Below are 22,277 nucleotides of genomic sequence, written 5' to 3' on the forward strand. Positions count from 1 at the left end.
GACTCTGATAGTGATGGTTTTACCTGAGTGAATTATTTGGGGCATGCAATCTAACTCCAATATTTTGCTGGGTGCAGAGGTCATAATCAGGGAGTGAAAAATGGGATGATTTTTGTTGCTCTGGAAGTTCACTTGAACTGTCATTGACGTGTATGCTATACATGGCTGATAGACCAGCGGCACTCTCACTCGCTTCTGTCATTTTTTTTTTTATTTCATTTCTTGATCCATGTTTTGTTTCTTGTTCAAGGCTAAGTGACTAGATGCTATAGCCTTGAAATGAGATTACAAGACTAAAAGGGCTCCCTTCAATCAAGGGAGTTTATTTTTATTTTTTTTACCGTTGGTGTGAATCATTTGGACAGAAAATTTATTTGAAATTTGTGAATGATGATGCAAAATGCAACCACCCCTTAATTGAAATTAAAGGGTGAATCTGCATTCAAACTTCCACTTTAAGATTTATCGAACTGTTATTGGTTGGTTTGTTTATGCACCCGTACCACCAGAACCATTAATTTCTTCCCAAACTTCGAACTTGACCAACAAAAAGTTCTCGAGCTTGGGCAGTGGGACACAGTTTTTGGACCAATGGTAGCAGGACTCTGTCAGAACTTATCGGCACTCGGTTTTGCTGTCCTATTTTCATTCGTCTCCTTTGTGCCATTTTTTCTTATTGGTCTGCATCCTGATTCCTGTATAAAAGCATATGTCGATAGTGAGGAGTTGAAGCTAAACCAAGAATTGTTTTTGCTAGCAAATAATGTTTACGTTTCTTTTCCATTAAAAGGTTCTCGAACATTATCTCCCATATGCCTATATATTCAACCAAAAATGAAGTGTTTTTTGTTGAGTTTTTTATATCTGGCTGTTTCAGGCCTCCGGAATATAATTACAGAAGTGACAAGCCTGATAGAGATGTTAAGTCAAACTCAGTCCCCTCTTCCGCTATAGAAAATCAGGAAATAAGAACCATTAGATTAATTTCTATACACAGATTTATCAGCTCGTCAAATCATGGACAATAAATTCTTACAGTAGGAAAATAGAATAGCTATGGTCAATGATAACAATTTCATAAAAAAGACTGGAATATGCCTCTTTTTTTCTTCGGTACATGGCCAAATGGCAGTGGAAGGAATAGTACGATGGTAGCCCTAACCAAAATAACAATGTCAAGTTTAATTTGTCTCTTTTATCTTCCATAATGTTTTTCTATAAAAAAGCTTGAAGATATAAGAAAAAAATTATAAGTAATAAGATTTGAATCTTAAATTTAATATTTATTAAAATAATTATATGAATTACTTAAATTCAATTCTAAATTTTTAATTTCGGCAATGTTAATGAGTTTTTTCAAGTTCCAATCTGGTATATATGTCATGTTTCTCATCGTTATGGTGCTAGTGCCTGCAGCCTGCAGTTGCAGGGTTGGCATTTCGGTGATGATAAAGATGACAGTTGAAGCAGGAGGTTTGGATATGCTATGTTTCTTTCACCTTTAATCTAGCTGTGTGTTTTGTTATTGTTCTGAAGCTAATGGCTGCATCCTGATGAAGTTGCATGATGACGATATTGGTGATGATAACAAATGAGAATTGAAGCCAGAAAGAAAGGACAACATGCACGACAAACAAGCAGTGGTTCCATGAAAGGGAAAGCAATTTCAGAAACTTAACAATCAAAATAGAAAATTTATTTATTCTTACGGCCGGTGATCAGATTGTTTCATGGAAATTGCTGAGATTATGTTGGATATGAATGCTATACATGGTAAATCGTCAGGGGCCCCCGTAGGGTCAGATTGGAATCTGTTTCAATGGGGGGTAGCCATCACCTAAAAAATATACTCCATGATCCATCTTTTTCTGCTTGTTGCCGCATCCAACTCATTGGCCACCCTACATTTTTTCTCTGCATGTCTCTTTAGAAAATTTGCTTCTCTTTCGACTAAGATTGGCCTTCCTGAGCATAAGAAGTTGGTTTTTCTTCTCTCTTTCCACAATATCTACTACTTTTCCAAGTTAACCCTAATAGTACCAAAAGCTTGCTTTAATCACTAACATCATCTTTACAAATCGCTACCAAATTAACATATACTTCCGGTCTTCCCCACTGGTGGTGTTTCCACGAAAAAGGAAGAAAAGATCAGGCATCATTACGAGCACTGAAGCACTCGATTGCTATAAAAATATCATCAATGTATAGTAAGTTTTCCATCCACGTGGCTTACATAACTGTCATCTAGAATCTAGACGGATAATTCAATGAACAATTATACAAACATTCCCACATCTGACTTGTCACTTCTACACGCATCTTCCTGGCATACTATAACTTAGTTAATTGTATAATCTTGAAATAAGGACCAGAATGAATGGAGGACAAAATTTAATCCAATACGGTGAATTCTGGCCAATTTTTTGCTTTGACATGGTTTCTATATGGTGTATGATATAAATGATACAACCATGCAAATGTAATGGGTTTGTTGATATATACAATAATATGACATTTGGATTTGTTCCGAAGCTGTAGACTGTAATTGACTGGACTGAGCATTGCCCTCTGTTCACGTTATTCTATATATATTTTGGTGGAAATTTAATGACACCTGAGGATTGGGACAATAGAAATGAGCAGACGACCTGACAAGTTAAGCGTCAAAACAACGTGAACCCAGCGTTTTTTGTCATCCTAGGCACTAAGCCTAATAGGGGGGCCCCTTCCTATGCCGAACACTGGCATATATTGTGAAAAAAATGACATTAAAAGAAGATATGTACGTTATTTGGGGTATGGTGTGGTTACTTTGGTACAATCTTGTGGAGGGCAAGTTTCCATGGGGTCTTTGTTGGTTTGATGAGTCACAATTCACAGGGCTCATCTTATCTACACTTTTGATTCTTCTTTTCTTTGAATTACATTGTAGTCTAGCATCTACTCTATATTCGACCTTGTCTAGGTAAAGAATGGGATAAGATTGTCGGGAAAAAGAAAAGATTCAACTTTCTTTTCCATTTTAGTTGAATGACAGATGGGCAAATAATATGCATTTAGGTTTGCATTTTCATGAAACCCTAAAAAGTCAACAAAACCCAAACTTCTGGTCCTAATAAATAGGGTTTAACAGAATAAAAAGAACGAATATTGGGCTTTTGAAATTTAACTGATTAATCCTATGTCTAATCACTATTGGTATTGGCAGATTCTACACAGAATTGACTGTAGCTTCCAGGTGAATGTCACCTCATCAGCTCATTCTTGAAAAAGCTTTATGCCCCATAGGAAAGACATAGAGTTTTTTAGTTTATTATATTATTATTTTTAAAAGCTTATATTTAATTTAAATTTAAATTTTAATATTTATAATTTTTTTTAAGAGAATATAGAATATGTTATATGAAATGTACTTTGATCTAATATCTAAGCCACGTAACAAAAAGGAAGATAGTGTAATCCATCTGCTGGAGAATCAAAACGACTGTTTCTCTTTAAAACTTTCATCTTATTCTTATCAAGTATATCTTAATTGTTCTTACAGTTTTATTCTTATACCTTGATAATTGTGTAGAACATTAGTTGGAGAGATGAATTTCAAAAAATGAATATGAATTTGATTTGTTATATAAATTATAAAAATAAAATATATATTACATATAAATTAGTTAAAATTTAATGTCTATATATCCGAAAGGATATAAAAAGATGAATTTTAAATTTTTAAATATTTTAGTTTTCAAATTCACCATTAAATAGACATTTAATAAATTCATATATTTAAAACCATAAAATCCTATTTACACTAAATTTAAAATTTAAATCTCATCTCTTAAATTCCAATTTTCAAACGTAACCTAACCTAATAGAATTCAATGAATTTGGTGTATTTGCTCTAAAAAATAATGAAAATGACAAAGATTTTGAGGTATTGTAAATTAAAAGAAAGATGAGTTAGGTATTTTTGTGCAATTCATGATCAACCATTGTTAGAAAAATAAAATAAAAACAAAAGCTAGTCTAATATATAATTATTGGATTCCCATCTTTGAATAAAGGAGTTGAAAACTTTATATTTCATTTTCTTTTATCATTGCCTAGTAGATTACGAATAAATTTTCGACATAATCATTCACTTTCTTTTTAATCTTTCTTGTTCTTTCTAAGAAGCCGAATCTTTTTTATTTCTCTTTTAGTCCATTATTATTATTAGAGATGAATAATATATTTGTAAAAACAAAAAAAAAAAATTGAACAATATATATTTGCTATTACTAATCCATATTTATATCTATCTATCTATCTATTTATCTATCTATCTATCTATCTGTATTTAACCTATATTAAAACAACGAGCTTCAAAAGTGTAGGTGCATTATGCATATTCTTATTGTAATATATTTTTGTATCTTAAGATACAAAGATTTTATATTAAAAATAATTTTAGTAAATCCCTTATAAATGCATAAGAAGCTTCATAATAATAATTATTATTATTACATTAAAACTTTAACTTATAATATTGTAATTTATTGGCATAAGTGAAATAATATTTTCCACTGCTTGAATATTTAATAAATAATTATCATTTCATTCTTCGTTATTTTTTAATTGCTTCATATATATATTTTAAAATATATTTATAAATTAATATTTTCTAATTAGGGGCATTCCAGTACTAAATAATCCACGTGATTAGTAATTAGATAAAAGATGGACAGTCTAAGTTTTCACCTTTTTTGGGCATGCGAGTAGATATGTGCACGCCTTGTGGCTCCCATGTGATGCTCTGACTCGTAATTAGATTTGATATGTGTGGATAAGGTGGGTTGATTTCGATGACCTACTTTTAAAGTCTTTGGTGCTTTCCGGTTTCCACCAGATAAATTTAAGCTTAAAATAATAAATTTATTTTAATTTATCAGATATATTTTAATATTTTATTATATTTAAATATTTTTTATTTTAATTATCTCTAAATAAAATTTTAGTTAAATATAAATATAAATAATAATTTTTTAAATACAATAAAAATATATAAATTTATCTAAAAAATTATAATAATCCACAATTTTTTTTTTTATATAATAACTTAAAATTAACAGTCAAACACTCCAAAATTTCTCGATCATAATTAGATTTTAAAAACTTTATTCTGATGATTTTTTTTAAGATTCCCCGGTTCTTGGTACCCTCTTTTAATCAGTGGAATTCTATCGACCAAGACAATTCTCTTCCCATCATTTTGCCTTTGTCATGCCTATTTAATTTTGATTGCAGGTAGTTAAGGACAGGGATTGCCCTATAATTATTTTTTTTCTTTGAAATTGAGAGGATTATATCTTTATTAAAATTACTGGTTGAAATAAATTCAAATAAAATTTGAAAATATTTTTGACTTTTTTGCCTATGAGATCTTTATTTTTTTTTCTTTTTTTTGTGGCTAAGTTAGATTTTGTTTTGATATGGCTATTAATAGAGAAAAAAGCTTTAGCCTCTCTCAACGTTTCATATACTAAATGGAGGTTTGAATGACTTCAAAAAGCAACTGAAAAGGATAAGAAGGCAAAGCCTTGAAATTGCGAGGCAACCAATGCCAAAGGGAGGGGTGCTGCGGGTGATAAGATTGCGATTGCACGCGTCCATTGACACAACTCCACATGATATTAGTTCTGGGATTCTTTGGATTTTGGTGGGGTTTCCATTATGTCTTTTAGTCTAAAAACATACTGTTTTGTTACTGTTCTATCTGTTATTTGACGCTATCAACCAACACTTCCTGCCATCTTGTTTCTGTGCCTGTCAAAGTGGTCGTTAAGATTTTCGATATCTTATTCTCATCCATTTGCTTTTGCTCTTGCTCTGCTCCATCACCAAAAAAATATTGTCGTTTTTTTTTTTTCTCCTATACGTGACTTTTTTCCATTCAAAAATTACTTTTGTTTTTTATATCCAATTTTTGCCTGTCTTTTTATGGGTCAGTTCATTTGATTTTCTATTAATACTATGCATGAAATAATTTTTATAAAAAAATAGTAATTTAAAGATAAAATAATTATATATATTAAAATTTAAATTTTAAACATATTAAATTTTTTTGGTCATTAAAGAAGGCGGAGCGTTACATTGAGGGGGAGTGGAAAGGTTGAGGTTCAAACTCTAACCTCGATGTTTTTTTTAAATTATCTTGATCACTAAATTAAATAACTAAAGATTATTGAATTCTTTTTGCTGTATACACTCATCTTATTATTATTATTTTTTTTTGAAATAGATCTTGCTAAAATTGGGTTAGGTACTGATTGGAAACAGAACTAAACTTGGATAGGGCCACCAATGGTTACGATAATGGCCTATTTTCTCCAAACTCTTTAACCCAAAAAAAAAAAAGAGACTTCCCGAAATGACAAACAAAGGGGGAAAGTAATGGGCCAGAACATTAACCCAAATCAAATTGGGCTGATATCCCTTTTTTTCTTAAAAAAAAAGGAATATCAAGCCTTACTAAGAACATTAACCCAAATCCAATAGGGCCCTAGTTATTTTAACCCAATTCCAGTTGGACATTTTCTATTTGGTATCAGTGGGGACCTTAAGGCATAAAATTCCCTTATCATTTAAGCCCAATTGACAATTGCCCATTAGCATAAAATCACTTTTTTTGACCCCATTGAAAAACAGATTTTCTGTATTTGGGAAAATAATTGTTTAATTCTTCCATAAGAAGCATGAATAAACCACTACTGCTTAACAAGCAAAGCATAAACACAAAAGAAATTGCAGTATCTGACAATGATTTACTAGTGAAGTTATATTTATTTCTTCTGATCCTCTCCAAATGTGATAAAAACAACCAAACCAAAACAAGTCCAAAAGATTTTCCTCCTGGGAGCCCCGAGTAAATTCTGCTGTTCAATCTTTTCAAAAAGTTTCTTTTGTGCATGTCAGTTGTCAAGGCTGTTCTCTCCCAATCAGCTTTAATATCTGTAACGAAAGAGTGAGTGATTTCTTGACTCATTCTCCTCATTATGCTGATATTATACTGTATTTTGCACTGCAAATCACTCTTGAGGCATTAATAATTAGTAGTCCTAGTCAAAAACCTTACTAAGTCCTAGTCAAAAACCTTACTAAGTATAACCTATCTTGGCCATTCAACTTTATTCCTTTTGTTCCCCAACCGATTCTATGTATCAACAGTTCTCCTTTCCTGCATTTGATGCTAACCTCAAGATTTAGACAACACTTTCATTTATCAGCAAGAATACCACATCTGCATATTTACAGGTAATACCTATGAAGCAAAGACACTTCTGAACTCTTTGCATACTTGTATTGTATTCGTATCCAATACTTTGACGTTTATGATACGTCGAAATACATGTCAAATTTGCCTTGAGGCGAAAGGCGGCTCTAGTAGTAGCAGATGAAAAGAGAACGAGGTTGTAGTGGAGGAATCACAAAGTTTGAAGCCAGGGATGCGACCACCGGACGAGCACCAGTCAATCGCAACCCCGACCAAGATGAACCAGGCCTTAGAGAAGGTCGCATTTGATAGGAAGAATGCGTTGTTCTCCATTTCCCTCTTCTTCCGAGTTTCACCATCAACCAAACGGGAAACGACAAAAACATTACGAGATTTTACCCTCACGATCGACTTTAAGTGCGGATTTCATCTGTCGTTACATCTGTTATTCCATTTAATAACCGCGTTTCAGCTGTCCCCGAATTACTAGAGAATCTTGATGACGTACCTCATCAATCTTCTTTTCAGATCCAACTGAAAATGTTTACGTACAAAAGTGATCATGTGCTTGACAATTTGCATAACATGTTAGCCACTTACACTTGGGACTTTGGAGTTGAGTGATTCATGAGTGGATAATCACCAAATAAGGTGGTCCTCTAGCTGCACATTTCTTTTGTCCATTTTCTACTCTCTCTCAACCTTTTAGGCTTCATTATTGAGTTTTCGTTTAGTCCTTTCCAAACGTTTACAATTTGAAGAAGTAAAAGATGAAAGAAACCTAAGGGAGAATCCAAATTCTAGTGTCAAAAGAATTTATATTAGGGTAGTTGACTAACTAAATGCATGAATTTAACCAATTGCATAAATCAAACCAATCTACAACTACTACCATACATCTGACAATGTTGGATTTTTGTTTTTGGGACTTCGCTTGCAGCAACCTAACTCTTCACTTGTTGTCCCATTAGTTAAAAAAAAAACCTTTAACTCATTGCAACTCCCAATCATTAATTCTTGAACCTATTCAGTTCTAAATTAATTAATACTGTTTCTCAAATCTAAAGTGTTTTGGAACCCTCTCCATTTTAATTTCTCATTATCAAGATAAGGATGATTAAGGTCACCAAGTGAAATTACAAGTAAAATCCACCAACCCAATTGATCCCCCATTCAAAATTATGGGCTTTTTGATTATCATGATAAGCAATAAAAGAAAACGAAGGTGGAAGTTATAAATAATTAGTCTTTTTTATAATAATAAAATGCTACTCCCACAAGTTACGTTTGGTTTTGTTTTTTATAGTATAGTTTTATTAATTTTTATCGTTAATATTTTAAATATTTAAATAAATTAATTTTTTATACAATTTTTTCATTTTAAATCTTTAAATTTTTTTATATTTTATTTAATGATATTTAAAATAAATCAAAACATTATCTATATGATATAAAAAGTACAAAGTACTAGTATTATTTTCTTCCCATTTACAAAAGCAATAAAATTTTTTCTTTTAAGTTAACCAAATTACTTAATATCCACCTTCTTTTTTATGCTTTCCTTTTTTTTTTCAAATTTTTTTCTCAGGTGATTAATCAATCGGTTCGATCGATTTAATTTAAAAAAATTAATAATCGACTTAATCGATTTTTATTTAATAAATAATTGAATCGATTAATTATTTTTAAATAATCGATAATAACAAATCGATCAAAATTAATTCGATTTGATTGGTTCGATTAAATAATTAATTTATTATTATTTTTTTATTATAAATAATTATTTTATTATAAATTTAATTCAATAAAATTCAAACTCAAATATCATTTAATTAAATGATTAAAAAATTTAATAATTTTAATAATATTTTATAAAAAATAAAAATATTTATCTTAATTTTTTTATTAAAAAATTAATTAATTCAATCAAATTACCTATTTTAAAAATTAAAATCAATTAAATTAATTAATTTAATTAATTTTAAAATTAATATAATTAAAATTAAATAAATCAAACTGATTCGATCAAATTCACTTAAATTTCGACAAATCGATTTTTCTCGACCCTAATCCATCCAAATCTCAAACAATTTGAGAGAATTGTTAGTGGGGCCCAACAAAATTAAGTAACAAGCTGTTCACGATCGATTGGCTATCAAACCCACGTGCTGTCAAACGCGGTATCACGTTTTCCCACGAATCCATGCCATTGTTATTTGTTCCACAAAAAATCCTGTAGATTCTCCCAATTTACCACTCTACGCGGCAACATAATATAAAAAAAAAAAAATTCACCATTTTTCACCTTCAGTTACCCTTCTAACAGTCAAAAACTGTCACGAAAAAGATCTGAGTTTAAGACAAAGACAAACGGAAAAACATTGGAAGAATCTGTTCTATTAGTAACATCATTTTTTTGGCGACTCTGGTCTTTATTCTCTTCGCTTTTTCGAAGAACAAACCAAAGAATTAAATCGTAAATGTAATTCAAAAATATCTTTCCATTTGCGTGAGAATACATATTTTTTATGCTGCTTGAGCTTCTCTCTCAATCTTTGGCCATTTCGTTCATGAACAAGTAATACAAAAGCTAGGGATTCTTACTTAGTCTCTTTTTGAAAAAAAAAAAGGAAAAAATGGAGAGTTACTTGAACGAGAACTTTGGAGATGTGAAGCCGAAGAACTCATCGGAAGAAGCTTTGCAACGATGGAGGAAACTTTGTTGGATCGTGAAGAATCGTAAGCGAAGGTTTCGTTTTACTGCTAATCTCTCCAAAAGATTTGAAGCTGAAGCCATTCGCCGCTCCAATCAGGTTTTTCTTCTTTTTTTTTTTCCTTTTTTTTTTGGATTTTTCTAAAGTTTAGAAGAATTAAATAGAACTGAACTCTTACTTATTAACTAAAACATCATTTTGATTATTTTTTGACCAAGCTTTAGAACGAGATTTCCTTATCTGATCTATTTAGATTTCTTTACTTTTAAGAAGCTATAAATCTCTGATTTGATATTATATTTTTATATATTTTCCCTATGATGTAATTACTAATATCCAATCAATTAAGTAATCGATCAGATGTTTCAAGTTGTTCCTCTGGATTGTTCATGTTGCCAAAGATGTAGAAGTTGAATCAAATTAGGTTTACATCAGCTGATGTATACCTGCCTACTCAATAGTCAACAAATTTTCAATGCTTAAAAGTCTTGTTGAGAGCTTGCTTGCTACTTGTGGATGTATGCATTTATTTGAAGTTTGGCTTTGTAAATCAGTGGCATTGCAATTTTCGGAAAGAATATGAAGTCTATCAATCCGAATTCTTAAGTTCTTTGATGAAAAATAATACTGTCTAATTAGTGCAACGGTAAATGGAAGCTTTATAATTTGTTTTATGGTCTTAAATTGTTACTATATTTGTTACTTTTAAAGTTTACATGGAAGGATTTCTTCTGATAGTACTTAGGCCTGCTCTTATTTGTGCATAATTTTGATGCAGTCATTCCTTTCACCTTGGAATATGCAAATTTATGATAATGTACTGGTTTCATGAAATACAAGATCTACTTGAACTGTTTAATGTTATGAACCATAAAGAAAGCAAAACTTCATTGGGCTTAAGAAACATTTTCTTTTTATATTCTTGATTGTGATGCTAATTCTTTTTTATTTTTCGCCTTTGCTGATATAGGAAAAATTTAGGGTTGCAGTTTTGGTTTCACAAGCTGCTCTTCAATTTATCCATGGTAAGAATCTATCATTCTGCTACATGTCAAGGTTTGACGATCTGCTTGGTGTTGCCTTTATGTGTTGATTCCCCCAATCTGCCAACAGGTTTAAACTTGTCTAGTGAATATGATGCACCTGAAGAAGTTAAAGCAGCAGGTTTCCAGATTTGTGCTGATGAGTTGGGATCTATCGTAGAAGGCCATGATGTGAAGAAGTTGAAAATTCACGGTGGGGTTGATAATATTGCAGCCAAGCTCTCTACGTCAACTGTTGATGGTATTCCTACTTCTGAGCATTTGATAAATGAAAGAAAACACGTTTATGGAATTAATAAATTTACTGAAACCCCTGCTCGCGGTTTTTGGGTTTTTCTGTGGGAAGCCCTTCAAGATACAACCCTCATGATACTAGCTATTTGTGCCTTTGTCTCTCTGGCTGTTGGCATTACAGTGGAAGGATGGCCAAAGGGTGCCTATGATGGTCTTGGAATTGTTTTGAGTATTCTTCTTGTTGTGTTTGTTACTGCTACTAGTGATTACAAACAATCTTTGCAGTTCAGAGATTTAGACAAAGAGAAGAAAAAAATAATGGTTCAGGTTACCAGAGGTGGCCTGAGGCAGAAAATATCTATATTTGATCTACTTCCTGGTGATATTGTTCATCTTGCCACTGGAGACCAGGTCCCAGCTGATGGGCTCTTCATTTCGGGGTTTTCGGTTTTGATAAATGAATCCAGTTTGACTGGAGAGAGTGAACCAGTTAATGTGAATGCAGCAAACCCTTTTCTCCTCTCTGGAACCAAAGTGCAGGATGGATCATGCAAGATGCTTGTGACTACTGTTGGGATGAGAACCCAATGGGGTAAATTGATGGCCACTCTTAGTGAAGGTGGAGATGATGAGACCCCATTGCAGGTTAAACTGAATGGAGTTGCAACAATTATTGGGAAAATAGGTTTATTTTTTGCTGTTGTGACATTTGCTGTTCTTGTACAAGGATTGTTTAACCACAAGCTACAGGAAGGTACACATTGGATTTGGTCTGGAGATGATGCAATGGAAATGTTGGAATTTTTTGCTATTGCTGTTACAATTGTTGTTGTTGCTGTTCCTGAGGGACTGCCTCTGGCTGTGACATTAAGCCTTGCTTTTGCCATGAAGAAGATGATGAATGACAGAGCACTTGTCCGCCATCTGGCTGCTTGTGAGACAATGGGATCTTCTACAAGTATATGCAGCGACAAAACAGGTACACTGACTACTAACCACATGACTGTTGTGAAAACATGCATTTGTGAAGAAATCAAGGAAGCGAGCAGCTCCAACAAGTGTAATAATTTTAGATCAGCAGTTCCTGAATCTGCTGTGAAAATTTTACTTCAGTCAATATTTAATAACACTGGGGGAGAAGTTGTTAATAACAAGGACAACAAAATTGAGATACTGGGAACACCAACAGAAACTGCCCTTTTAGAATTTGGATTATTGCTTGGTGGGGATTTCCAAGCAGAACGACAAGCATCAAAAATTGTGAAAGTTGAGCCTTTCAACTCTGCAAAGAAAAGCATGGGTGTAGTTATAGAGTTTCCTGAAGGAGGTTACCGAGTCCATTATAAGGGTGCTTCTGAAATAATCCTAGCTGCATGTGACAAAGTAATAGGCTCAAATGGTGATGTTGTTCCCCTGGATGAACCAACCACCAATCATCTAAAGAATACAATCGAACAATTTGCTAGTGAAGCCCTTCGAACTTTATGCCTTGCTTACATGGATATGGGAACTGATTTTTCTGTTGACAGCCACCTTCCCCTTAAAGGGTACACTTGTATAGGCATTGTTGGCATTAAAGATCCAGTACGCCCTGGCGTCAAGGAGTCTGTTGCAATATGTAGGTCAGCTGGAATTACTGTCCGAATGGTCACCGGGGACAACATTAACACTGCTAAGGCTATTGCAAGAGAAATTGGAATTTTGACTGATAATGGTATAGCAATTGAAGGTGCAGAATTCCGGGAGAAATCTGAGGAGGAATTGGATGAACTTATTCCAACAATACAGGTGCATTCGTTTTTCCTTTTTACATTATTTTTGTGCCAACAAGGGCTTATTTGGACACTGTTGCAATCTTGATGATGCTATTTCTTCATAGCTCTGGATATTATTTGAATTTAGGTTAGATTTCATCCTTAACAGTGATTACTTTGAAAAGTGCCATCCGCTACCATGCAGCTTTTGATAAAGTCCAATCATTAGGTTGCCATGCATACTTAATACTCAGTACCTATGACTAATTGTTTGTTTAAACCCTACTATGAATCCTTGACCCTGGGTTTCAAATTAAGTAATTATGTTTAGAGTTTAGACTTTAGTTATTAAAATGCTACATTTTGGGAAAAATCATCTTATGATCCTTAGTTCTTCTTCAACACTTAAACGTTTCTATTTAAGATGAATTCTAAGATGCATATGTAACCAGTACTTAATGAAAGAATTAATAGTGGTAGCATTTTGTGGCAGTAAGATTAGTCTCTTACCATATATTGGGTGGACCAACATTTGGATTTGCCTTTCAGATGCTCATAATAAAAAGGAACTGGTCACCAACTATGTGAGAGTCTTGCAGGTAATGGCTCGATCTTCACCTATGGATAAACATACTCTTGTGAAACACCTACGAACCACATTTGGAGAAGTAGTTGCTGTGACTGGAGATGGTACAAATGACGCTCCAGCGCTTCATGAAGCTGATATTGGGCTTGCAATGGGCATTGCTGGGACTGAGGTATATCATAAATGCTGTTTCTTCTCTTTTCTTCCAGGAAAGATATTAACTTCCAAAATATATCTTACCAGTGGCAAAGTTAGTAATTGTATGTATACATACACACGCATATATAAATATATATTCGTAATTTTATTAAAGATGCAATGTGTAGAACAACTAAGAAATAAAACTGTGTGAAATACTAAAAGTAAAATTAAATGTATATTGAAAAACTGCTCATTAAGAATTATACAAGCACCTTAGGTTTATATAGAACTAACTAGGGGTTAAACTAGGAAACTAAATCTTCCTAAAAGTTGATCCTGTAATTGAGGGATTGTCTATCCTAATTTTTTGTCCTTAATTCTAGGGATACAAATATTTAATTCTAGAGATACAACTGTAAATATACAGATTACAAGATTACAACCAGCTGTAAATAAGTGTTTTCCCACACTCCCCCTCAAGCTAGTGAATAGGTGTTTTTCATTCCCAGCTTGGAAATAATTTCTTGAAATGTTGCACTGTTGAGACCTTTAGTGAACACATCTGCAAGTTGACCCTTGGTTGATACATATGGTATACAAATCAACCCACTGTCTAGTTTTTCTTTTATGAAATGCCGGTTTACTTCAATGTGTTTTGTTCTATCATGTTGCACAGGATTGTGTGCAATGCTTATTGCAGACTTGTAGCTGTAAATAAGTGTTTTCCCAAACTCCCCCTCAAGCTAGTGAATAGGTGTTTTTCATTCCCAGCTTGAAAATAATTTCTTGAAATGTTGCACTGTTGAGACCTTTAGTGAACACATCTGCAAGTTGACCCTTGGTTGATACATATGGTCTACAAATCAACCCACTGTTTAGTTTTTCTTTTATGAAATGCCGGTTTACTTCAATGTGTTTTCTTCTATCATGTTGCACAGGATTGTGTGCAATGCTTATTGCAGACTTGTTATCACAGTAGGGTCTCATTGGTCCATCCCACTTGATCTTCAAGTATTCTAGGATAATCTTTAACCATAGTAGTTCACAAATTCCTTGAGCCATTGCTCTGAACTCTGCTTCAGCACTTAATCTTGCCATCACATTTTGTTTTTGACTCCTCTAAGTCACAAGATTACCACCTAAGAAAGTGTAGTAGCCTGAGGTGGATCTTCTATCAGTTATTGAACCTACATAATCAGCATCTATATATGCTACTAGAACTAATCTCGAATTTCTTTTGAATAAGATACCTCTCCCAAGATTGGCCTTCAAATAGTGTAATACATGGTAGACAGCCTGTAGGTGCACTTTTTTAGAACTATGCATAAATTGACTTACCACACTCACAACATATCCTATATTAGGCCTAGTATGTGAAAGATAAATGAGTTTTTCAACTAACCTTTGGTACATCTCTCTATCTATGGCAACATTTTCATTAGCTTCTCCAATTTTGTGATTAGGATCTATAGGGGTATTTGTAGGTTTACATACGAGCTTCCCAATTTCCTTCAGAAGATCAATCACATACTTCTGTTGTGAGAGGAAAATACTATGCAGCTATTTCAATTCCCAGAAAGTATTTCAATCTCCCTAGCTCTTTTATATCAAATTCTCTAGCCAAACATTGTTTTAGAGATTCTCTCTCTTTTTCATTATCTCCAGTTACAATTATATCATCAACATACATAGAACTGTAACTCTCCCTGAATCAGAGTGCTTGATAAAGAATGTGTGATCTCATTGACTCTGTTTATATGCCATTGCAAGCATCACTTTGGCAAATCTCTTGAACCAATCCTTGGGAGATTGTTTAAGGCCATATAAAACCTTTTTCAGCTTGCATATTTATTTGCTTCTAGATGACCTCCAAATCCTAGTGGAACCTTCATATATATTTATTCCTCCAAATCACCATGTAGAAAAGCATTCTTTACATCAAATTGTTGAAGCTGTCAATTGTAATTTGTAGCTAATGATAACAAAATCCTAACTGTATTCATTTTGGTAACTGGAGCAAAAGTTTCCTGATAATCTACTCTATAAGTTTTGAGTGTGGCCCTTAGCCATTAATCTTGCTTTATACCTTTCAATAGTACCATTTGCTTTGTTTTTTACAGTGAAAACCCATTTACACCTCACTAGATTTTTTCCTTTAGACAACTCTACTAGTTCCCATGTCTTATTTTTCTCTAAGGCCTCCATTTCTATTTTCATGGTTTGCCTCCATTTCTCACTGGATAATACCTCGAATAATGTAGTTGGAACAGAAATAGTGTTTAGGCTCACAAGAAAATTTTTGTAGGATGGTGAGAATTTTTCAAATGACATAAAATTAGAGATTGGGTATAGTGGATGCTTGGTACATTCTCTGGTTGCTTTCCTAATGGTAATAGGCAGATTATAATCACTAGTTATAGTTTTAGGAGATATATGCTCATTTTGAGAAATAGAGTGTAGTTACCTCATTTCTAGAGTTAGGATCAGGTTCTTGGACTGACAATGGTTCAGGATTTGGAACTTTCTTTATTGAGTACACCTGTAATTCCTTCATAGAATCAAGAACAATATTATCCTTTGTCACATCTTCTATGTTTGGAATTGGTTCAGACTCAAATTCAGTGTTTGACTTGGGTTCAGCAGAAACATGTGTCAACTTAAGAAAAATTAATGGATGAAAATGTTGAAGAAGAGTACAAATCAAGCAAAAAAAAGTCTTTATCTTTATCTTCCATGAATGAAGTCCCCTCCTGAAGATAAGGTTGAGTAAAAAATGGTTTGCTTTCTTCAAAAGTGACATCTGCAGACACATAAATTTTTTTGTTGGAGGATGAAAACATTTATACCCTTTTTGAGTTGATGAATATCCCATAAAAATGCACTTAATTGATCTAGGATCCAACTTTCCCGTATTGTGATTATGAACATGAACAAATGATGTACAACCAAATATCCTAGGTGTGAGGTTGTTTGTGGTATTAAAGTTGGGATAGAATTGTGAGAGTAGTTCCATAGGAGTTTTCAATCCCAAAACCCTTGAAGTAACCTATTTATAATATGTGTGGTAGTGAGAATAGCTTCCCCTAGTAGGATTTGGGTACGTTTGCTTGAAAAAATGAAGCTCAGTTTGTGGCTAATAAATGACTGTTTTTCCTCTCTGCCACTCCATTATGTTGTGGAGTATTAACACAAGATGACTCGTAGATAATCTCCTCCTTTTGGAAATAGGTAGATAAACTCTGGTTGAAATAGTCTCTTGCTTTATCATATCTAAATTTCTTGATTTTCACTTCAAATTGATTCTGGATCATATTTTGGAAGCTTAAAAACACGCTATTCACATCTGATTTGGATTTAAGCTAAAATATCCAAGAGACCTTGGTACAATAATCTATGAAAGAAACAAATCACTTTGCACCCGAAATATTAGGAATTGTAGAGAGATCCTATATGTCACTATGAATCAAGTAAAAAAGAGTAGAACTTCTTTTATTGCTAACTGGAAAAGACACATGTCTATGTTTTGCAAGTTCACAAACATCACAATGAAAATTTTCGGCATTTAATCCTTTGAACAAAGAAGGAAACATGTTTTTCAAAGTTCCAAAAGAAGGATGTCCAAGACGAAAATGATAAAGCCAGATTTTGTCTTTATTGAAAAATTTTTCAGAAAGAAATTACAAAGGTAAACTATTCTTGATGTTACTTGTGTTGTTTGATGTCTCAAGATAATATAGTCCATCCTCCTTAGCAAGTCCAATCTTTTTCTCCAGACTCTAATCCTGAAATTCATAATATGAGGGATAAAAAGTCATTTTGCAATTCATATCTCTAGTAAGTTTTTGTATAGATATCAGATTAGTAGACAATCCGGGAACATGAAGAACATTTTTAAGAACAAACAAGGGATTAATTTGAACATATCTTAATCCTGCTATTGTAGTAAATGAACAATCTGCAACAATAATTTTCTTATTACTAGGACACAGGGTATATGTACTAAACTTTTGTAAGGAATGTGTCATATGGTCTGTAGCTCCTAAGTCAATGACCCAAGAACTCGTAATAGACTTAATCGAGACATTTAATCTATGAGAATCAGAAGCTTTACCTAAACTAGAGACCTTACCCAAGGAACATACTTCAGTAGGCTTTTTAAGGGTTTTCAATAGGCTTTTCAGTTACTCAATCTCTTTGCTATCCAACTCTCCTTATTTCCAAGACATTTGTAGTACTCTGGTGATTTTTCTAGTTGACACTTTCTCAAATTGAGTGGTAGTGATATCTTTCTTTGAATTGAAACAAATCTTAAGATATAATAAAAAATGACTCTTAGCAATGAAGGCTAAAGAAGGGAAAAATAAAATGGCTATAAAGGCCTAAAATAGAAGTCAGCAATGAAGGTTGAAAATTTTGCTTCCCAAAAAGAGTCTAAAGTTCTGATACCATGTGGAAAAACTAAGAAATAAAATTGTGTGAAATACTAAGAGTAAAATTGAATGTATATTGAAAAACTGTTCATTAAGAATTATACAAACACCTTAGATTTATATAGAACTAACTAGGGGTTAAACTAGGAAACTAAATCTTCCTAAAAACTGATCCTATAATTGAGGGATTGTCTGTACTAATTTTTTGTCCTTAATTCTAGGGATACAAATACTTAATTCTAAAGATATAACTACAAATATATAGATTACAAGATTACAATCAACTGTAAATAAGTGTTTTCCCAAACAATGAATTTCAGCTAAATTTATCATGTGGAATTTCTTCTGCTACCTCTTTGCTCATTTCTTTATAGCCTTGCTTGTATTTGAATCATAGAAATATCATATATAATTTTACATGCTCAATGTTTAGTTGCTTTGAAGGGTATGTGTTGCAAGATTGCCCATGAGCATGTGTAGGTTATTATTATTATTAATATAGCTATTTTATATCAAAGGAGGAGGGTTTTTTTCATTTTGTCAGTTATGCAGCTGGTCAATCTAAATATTGCGGATTGTCCAATTTAATTCCTCCTCTTTTCTGGTCTGAGCGGCTTCTGTTTTTTATCAACCTTATTGTCTTTGCCTACTGATGAGCAGCCCATCAATAATCCCAACTCATTGTAGTTTTTGTGTTGTTTGTCACTGTTCTAAATCTTCTTAGCTCATTAAAAAGGCATGTGATAAGCTTAAAACCATAATTGCAACTTGCAGGTGGCCAAAGAAAGTGCAGATGTCATAATCCTAAATGATAACTTTTCCACAATTGTGACTGTGGCTAAATGGGGACGTTCAGTTTATTTAAATATCCAAAAATTTGTTCAGTTTCAGCTGACTGTTAACGTGGTTGCCCTAATTGTCAACTTTTCTTCAGCCTGTTTGACCGGTAAGAGACCCTGTTTTTGTTGGTTTGATATAGATTTATCACTTCTTTGGCATGAATTTGACAATATTGTCTTTCCCTTACTATTTTGGGATTTGATATGATTTCTCTTTCTCAGGAAATGCTCCGCTAACTGCTGTTCAACTTCTATGGGTCAACATGATCATGGATACTTTAGGGGCACTTGCGTTAGCTACAGAGCCTCCTAATGATGACTTGATGAAGAGATCACCAGTTGGTAGGAAGGGAAACTTCATCAGTAATGTAATGTGGAGGAATATATTAGGGCAGTCTCTATATCAGTTTGTGATTTTATGGTTTCTTCAGACAAGAGGAAAGGCAGCTTTTCATCTCGATGGCCCAGACTCTGAGTTGATATTGAACACGCTTATTTTCAACTCATTTGTCTTTTGCCAGGTAATATCAAAATTATTGCGATATTTGACTCTATTGTTACTCTTCAAATAATTATAGAAGCTTGGATCTAATTGGTCTATCCTTTCTAGATCTACTCGTGGTCATGTAGAGAATAACTTAATCCAGTTCTTTGTCCTTTTTTCATGAGTCTATGAAATACATAGGATCAATTATATGACTAGCTAATCAATATAAGCAGAAGTCAAGTTGATAATGATGGATAACTTACATTAGTGACTTTCATTTGATTTAATTTGGTTAGGATTTTTGGATGGTTATGGAATTCAAGCCACATAACTGAATGTCAGTGACTGTTTTGAGATAATTTTTTCTACAGTCAATTTGTGTTATGTACTTTGATTACTTCTCTAATTCTATATCTGCTTGGATTGCATGATTTACATCAATTGGATGCCCTTTTTTTCAGGTTTTCAATGAAATTAGCTCCAGAGAGATGGAAAAGATTAATGTTCTCGAAGGCATATTGAAAAACCATGTGTTTGTGGCTGTGCTAAGTTGCACCATCATCTTCCAAATTGTAATTGTTGAGTTTCTTGGTACCTTTGCGAGCACCTGTCCTCTCACTTTGCAGCAGTGGTTTGTCAGCGTCTGCCTTGGATTCCTTGGTATGCCAATCGCTGCCGCTTTAAAGTTGATTCCTGTAGGATCAAACTGAGATCAGGGCAATCTAGGTAGGTAATTTGTCTTTTTTGGTCCAAATTCTCATCTTTTAATTGGTTTTCACCACTCTTTTTTGCCCCTTCTTTTGTTTAATCACTTCATCATACAGCAGTAGCATCATTGGTTAATGATAGAAAATTTACTACAAAGTTAAAAGGCCAGCAAATTTTTAAGGGAGGTCGCTTAGACTGCTGCAAGACATATCAACCTTTTGGAAACATGCCAATACATACTCTTTCACTTCGAATTGTACAGACATTGTAATTTGGATTTATGAACCCAAATCATTTGAAAATTGAAAGGTTTTTTTAAACTTTTGTGCTTGTCAAGTTTTCGAAAGGCTTAATTCATGGCAAAAACTCATTCGAACTGTCGAGTTATCATCGGCCGTTTGCCAATATAACCATAAATCCAAGGTTAACAACTTGCTTACGCAGGCAAGTGACATGCTAAGATTCCAAAACATATTAATCTGGCAGCTCAAAAGTGTGGGATTCATAACACTTGTTGAACAGAACATTTAAAGTTTAACTCGGTCACTAATGTCTAATCTAGTTATTGATGTTCCTATTCTTCTATGGCTGATCAAAATAGGAATGGCTTAAATTGTGGATGGGTGAAAGAAGGTGAGGTTGCTTCTTTTAGGTGAATTATTGATTGTTAAATAGTAATAAAATTGAAAGTAAGACAAAGTTGTCCTTAGGCCTGTTCCTTTTTTTGCAGGCTGAATGATCTGGGTGTACCTCACGAGTGTTGACCGGACTTGCTTTTGTCTGGGTAATGTTGGGCTATCTTTGCTGATTGCCATTAATCACAGGGTGGACAGGATACTTCTGACATTGTGGCTTCCTTTTACAAGAAGAAATGACTCAAAGCAAGGTAGGGGAAAGGTGGCCAAGGGCAGGGACATCACCTTCGATGCTATTATGCAATATAACCTCATAAAATCCATATTTATCCATTTCTTCATGAGTATTTAGAGCTCTCTGGTTCGAATTAGGAAGAAAAATGTCCGAAGGCTGAAAAAGGTGGGAGAGGAAAAAGAGAAGATGGGAGCAAAATAAGCTAAAAGCTTAAACAAAAATTGGCAGATAAAGAAGAGGCTGGTTTTTGGTTAACAGATAAATCCAACTAAACTCCTGCAAGACTTATCCAGAGACAGAGATTTAACTCATCTTGAATATAGGATTTAAGGGTTTAAATGATATCATTACATCAAGGCATGCACAGTTTCTTAAACCAACTTAGAAGAATAGAAATCAAATTGTGGGGTTATAAACTTAATTATACGTACGATGTACTGTATAATTTCCTTGTCTCTGGTTGGTCACCGCATTCCAATTCATTAGCAGTGGTGAACTTTCCTAGCAAATGTACACTGAAAAATGTACTATGTGCCTGAAGCGCAATTTCAGACATGCTTTGTTTGATGCATTTTTGGCTTATTCAGATATACCATTAGTTCAATCAGATTGGGAACGGTGGATCAGCAGAAGCGAAGCGCTGTATACAATGCCAGAGTGACAGATTTATCAAGTCATTGCCATTTGATATAAGATCAGGAGGCTGCAGCTAGAAGAATGTGCTAAGAGCCAGGGAAAGTACCAAATACTTGTTTGTCAGTTTTGACCCACCCCCCCACCCCTAAGCCATGAAAGAGAAATACAATCCCCCATTGGCTATTGAGGACAAAAAACAAATTATTCACAGTTTCACCCCATGAATTAGCATCTGCAGAAACGCCAATCTAATGTCCCCCAGATCGTTGGTTTCAGTCAAAATATCTTATTAGAGAAAGGACTGTTTGTTTTCCACTCTATTTACTGTCTCTCTATGAAGAGCAATTGGCCAATTGATTACCCTGGATTAGTTTCAAAGTACAAACAGTACCATTGCAACCTTTTTTATCCACCGGATAGGGAAGGGATGGGATAGATATGACAGGGTTCGAACTCCACCCAACATGTCTTTTGAAGTCTTCTTAATCGCTAGCTCAAAAAGCTGAAAGACATACCACCGCGACTTTTATTATCACATTTAGACATATTCGCACAACAGGTTACAACGGAAATCGGGAGATACTGAATG

General features: G+C 33.5%; 1 protein-coding gene across 6 annotated transcripts; it reads left to right on the top strand.

Annotated features, from left to right (window-relative positions):
* The first annotated feature begins 9,629 nt into the window (after window positions 1-9,629).
* On the top strand, window positions 9,630-21,623 carry LOC111312553 (calcium-transporting ATPase 1-like). 6 transcript variants are annotated; one of them, XM_022912922.2, is made up of 9 exons: window positions 9,630-10,059; window positions 10,931-10,985; window positions 11,074-13,025; window positions 13,591-13,749; window positions 18,923-19,094; window positions 19,210-19,508; window positions 19,936-20,200; window positions 20,784-20,815; window positions 20,913-21,623. In XM_022912922.2, the coding sequence occupies exons 1-7, from the start codon at window positions 9,883-9,885 to the stop codon at window positions 20,182-20,184; spliced, it is 3,063 nt and encodes a 1,020-aa protein (XP_022768657.2). In that variant the 5' UTR covers window positions 9,630-9,882; the 3' UTR covers window positions 20,185-20,200; window positions 20,784-20,815; window positions 20,913-21,623. The 6 variants fall into 6 exon arrangements, with proteins under 6 accessions (XP_022768657.2, XP_089623136.1, XP_022768655.2 ...); XM_089767010.1 differs by having other exon boundaries at window positions 20,893-21,054; XM_022912920.2 differs by lacking the exon at window positions 20,784-20,815.
* Window positions 21,624-22,277: the final 654 nt, after the last annotated feature.

Source organism: Durio zibethinus, chromosome 1 (genome assembly GCF_047325235.1).
Source record: "Durio zibethinus cultivar Kanyao isolate XHJ-2024 chromosome 1, ASM4732523v1, whole genome shotgun sequence".
Taxonomy (NCBI): domain Eukaryota; kingdom Viridiplantae; phylum Streptophyta; class Magnoliopsida; order Malvales; family Malvaceae; genus Durio; species Durio zibethinus.

What these genes read in the sequence shown, in the direction of transcription:
- LOC111312553 (XM_022912922.2), top strand. Translation starts at nt 9,883, where the DNA reads ATGGAGAGTTACTTGAACGAGAACTTTGGAGATGTGAAGCCGAAGAAC. An exon ending in AACTTATTCCAACAATACAG is followed by an intron (nt 13,026 to 13,590) that starts GTGCATTCGTTT and finishes AGAGTCTTGCAG; the next exon opens with GTAATGGCTCGATCTTCACC. An exon ending in TTCTTCAGCCTGTTTGACCG is followed by an intron (nt 19,095 to 19,209) that starts GTAAGAGACCCT and finishes TCTCTTTCTCAG; the next exon opens with GAAATGCTCCGCTAACTGCT.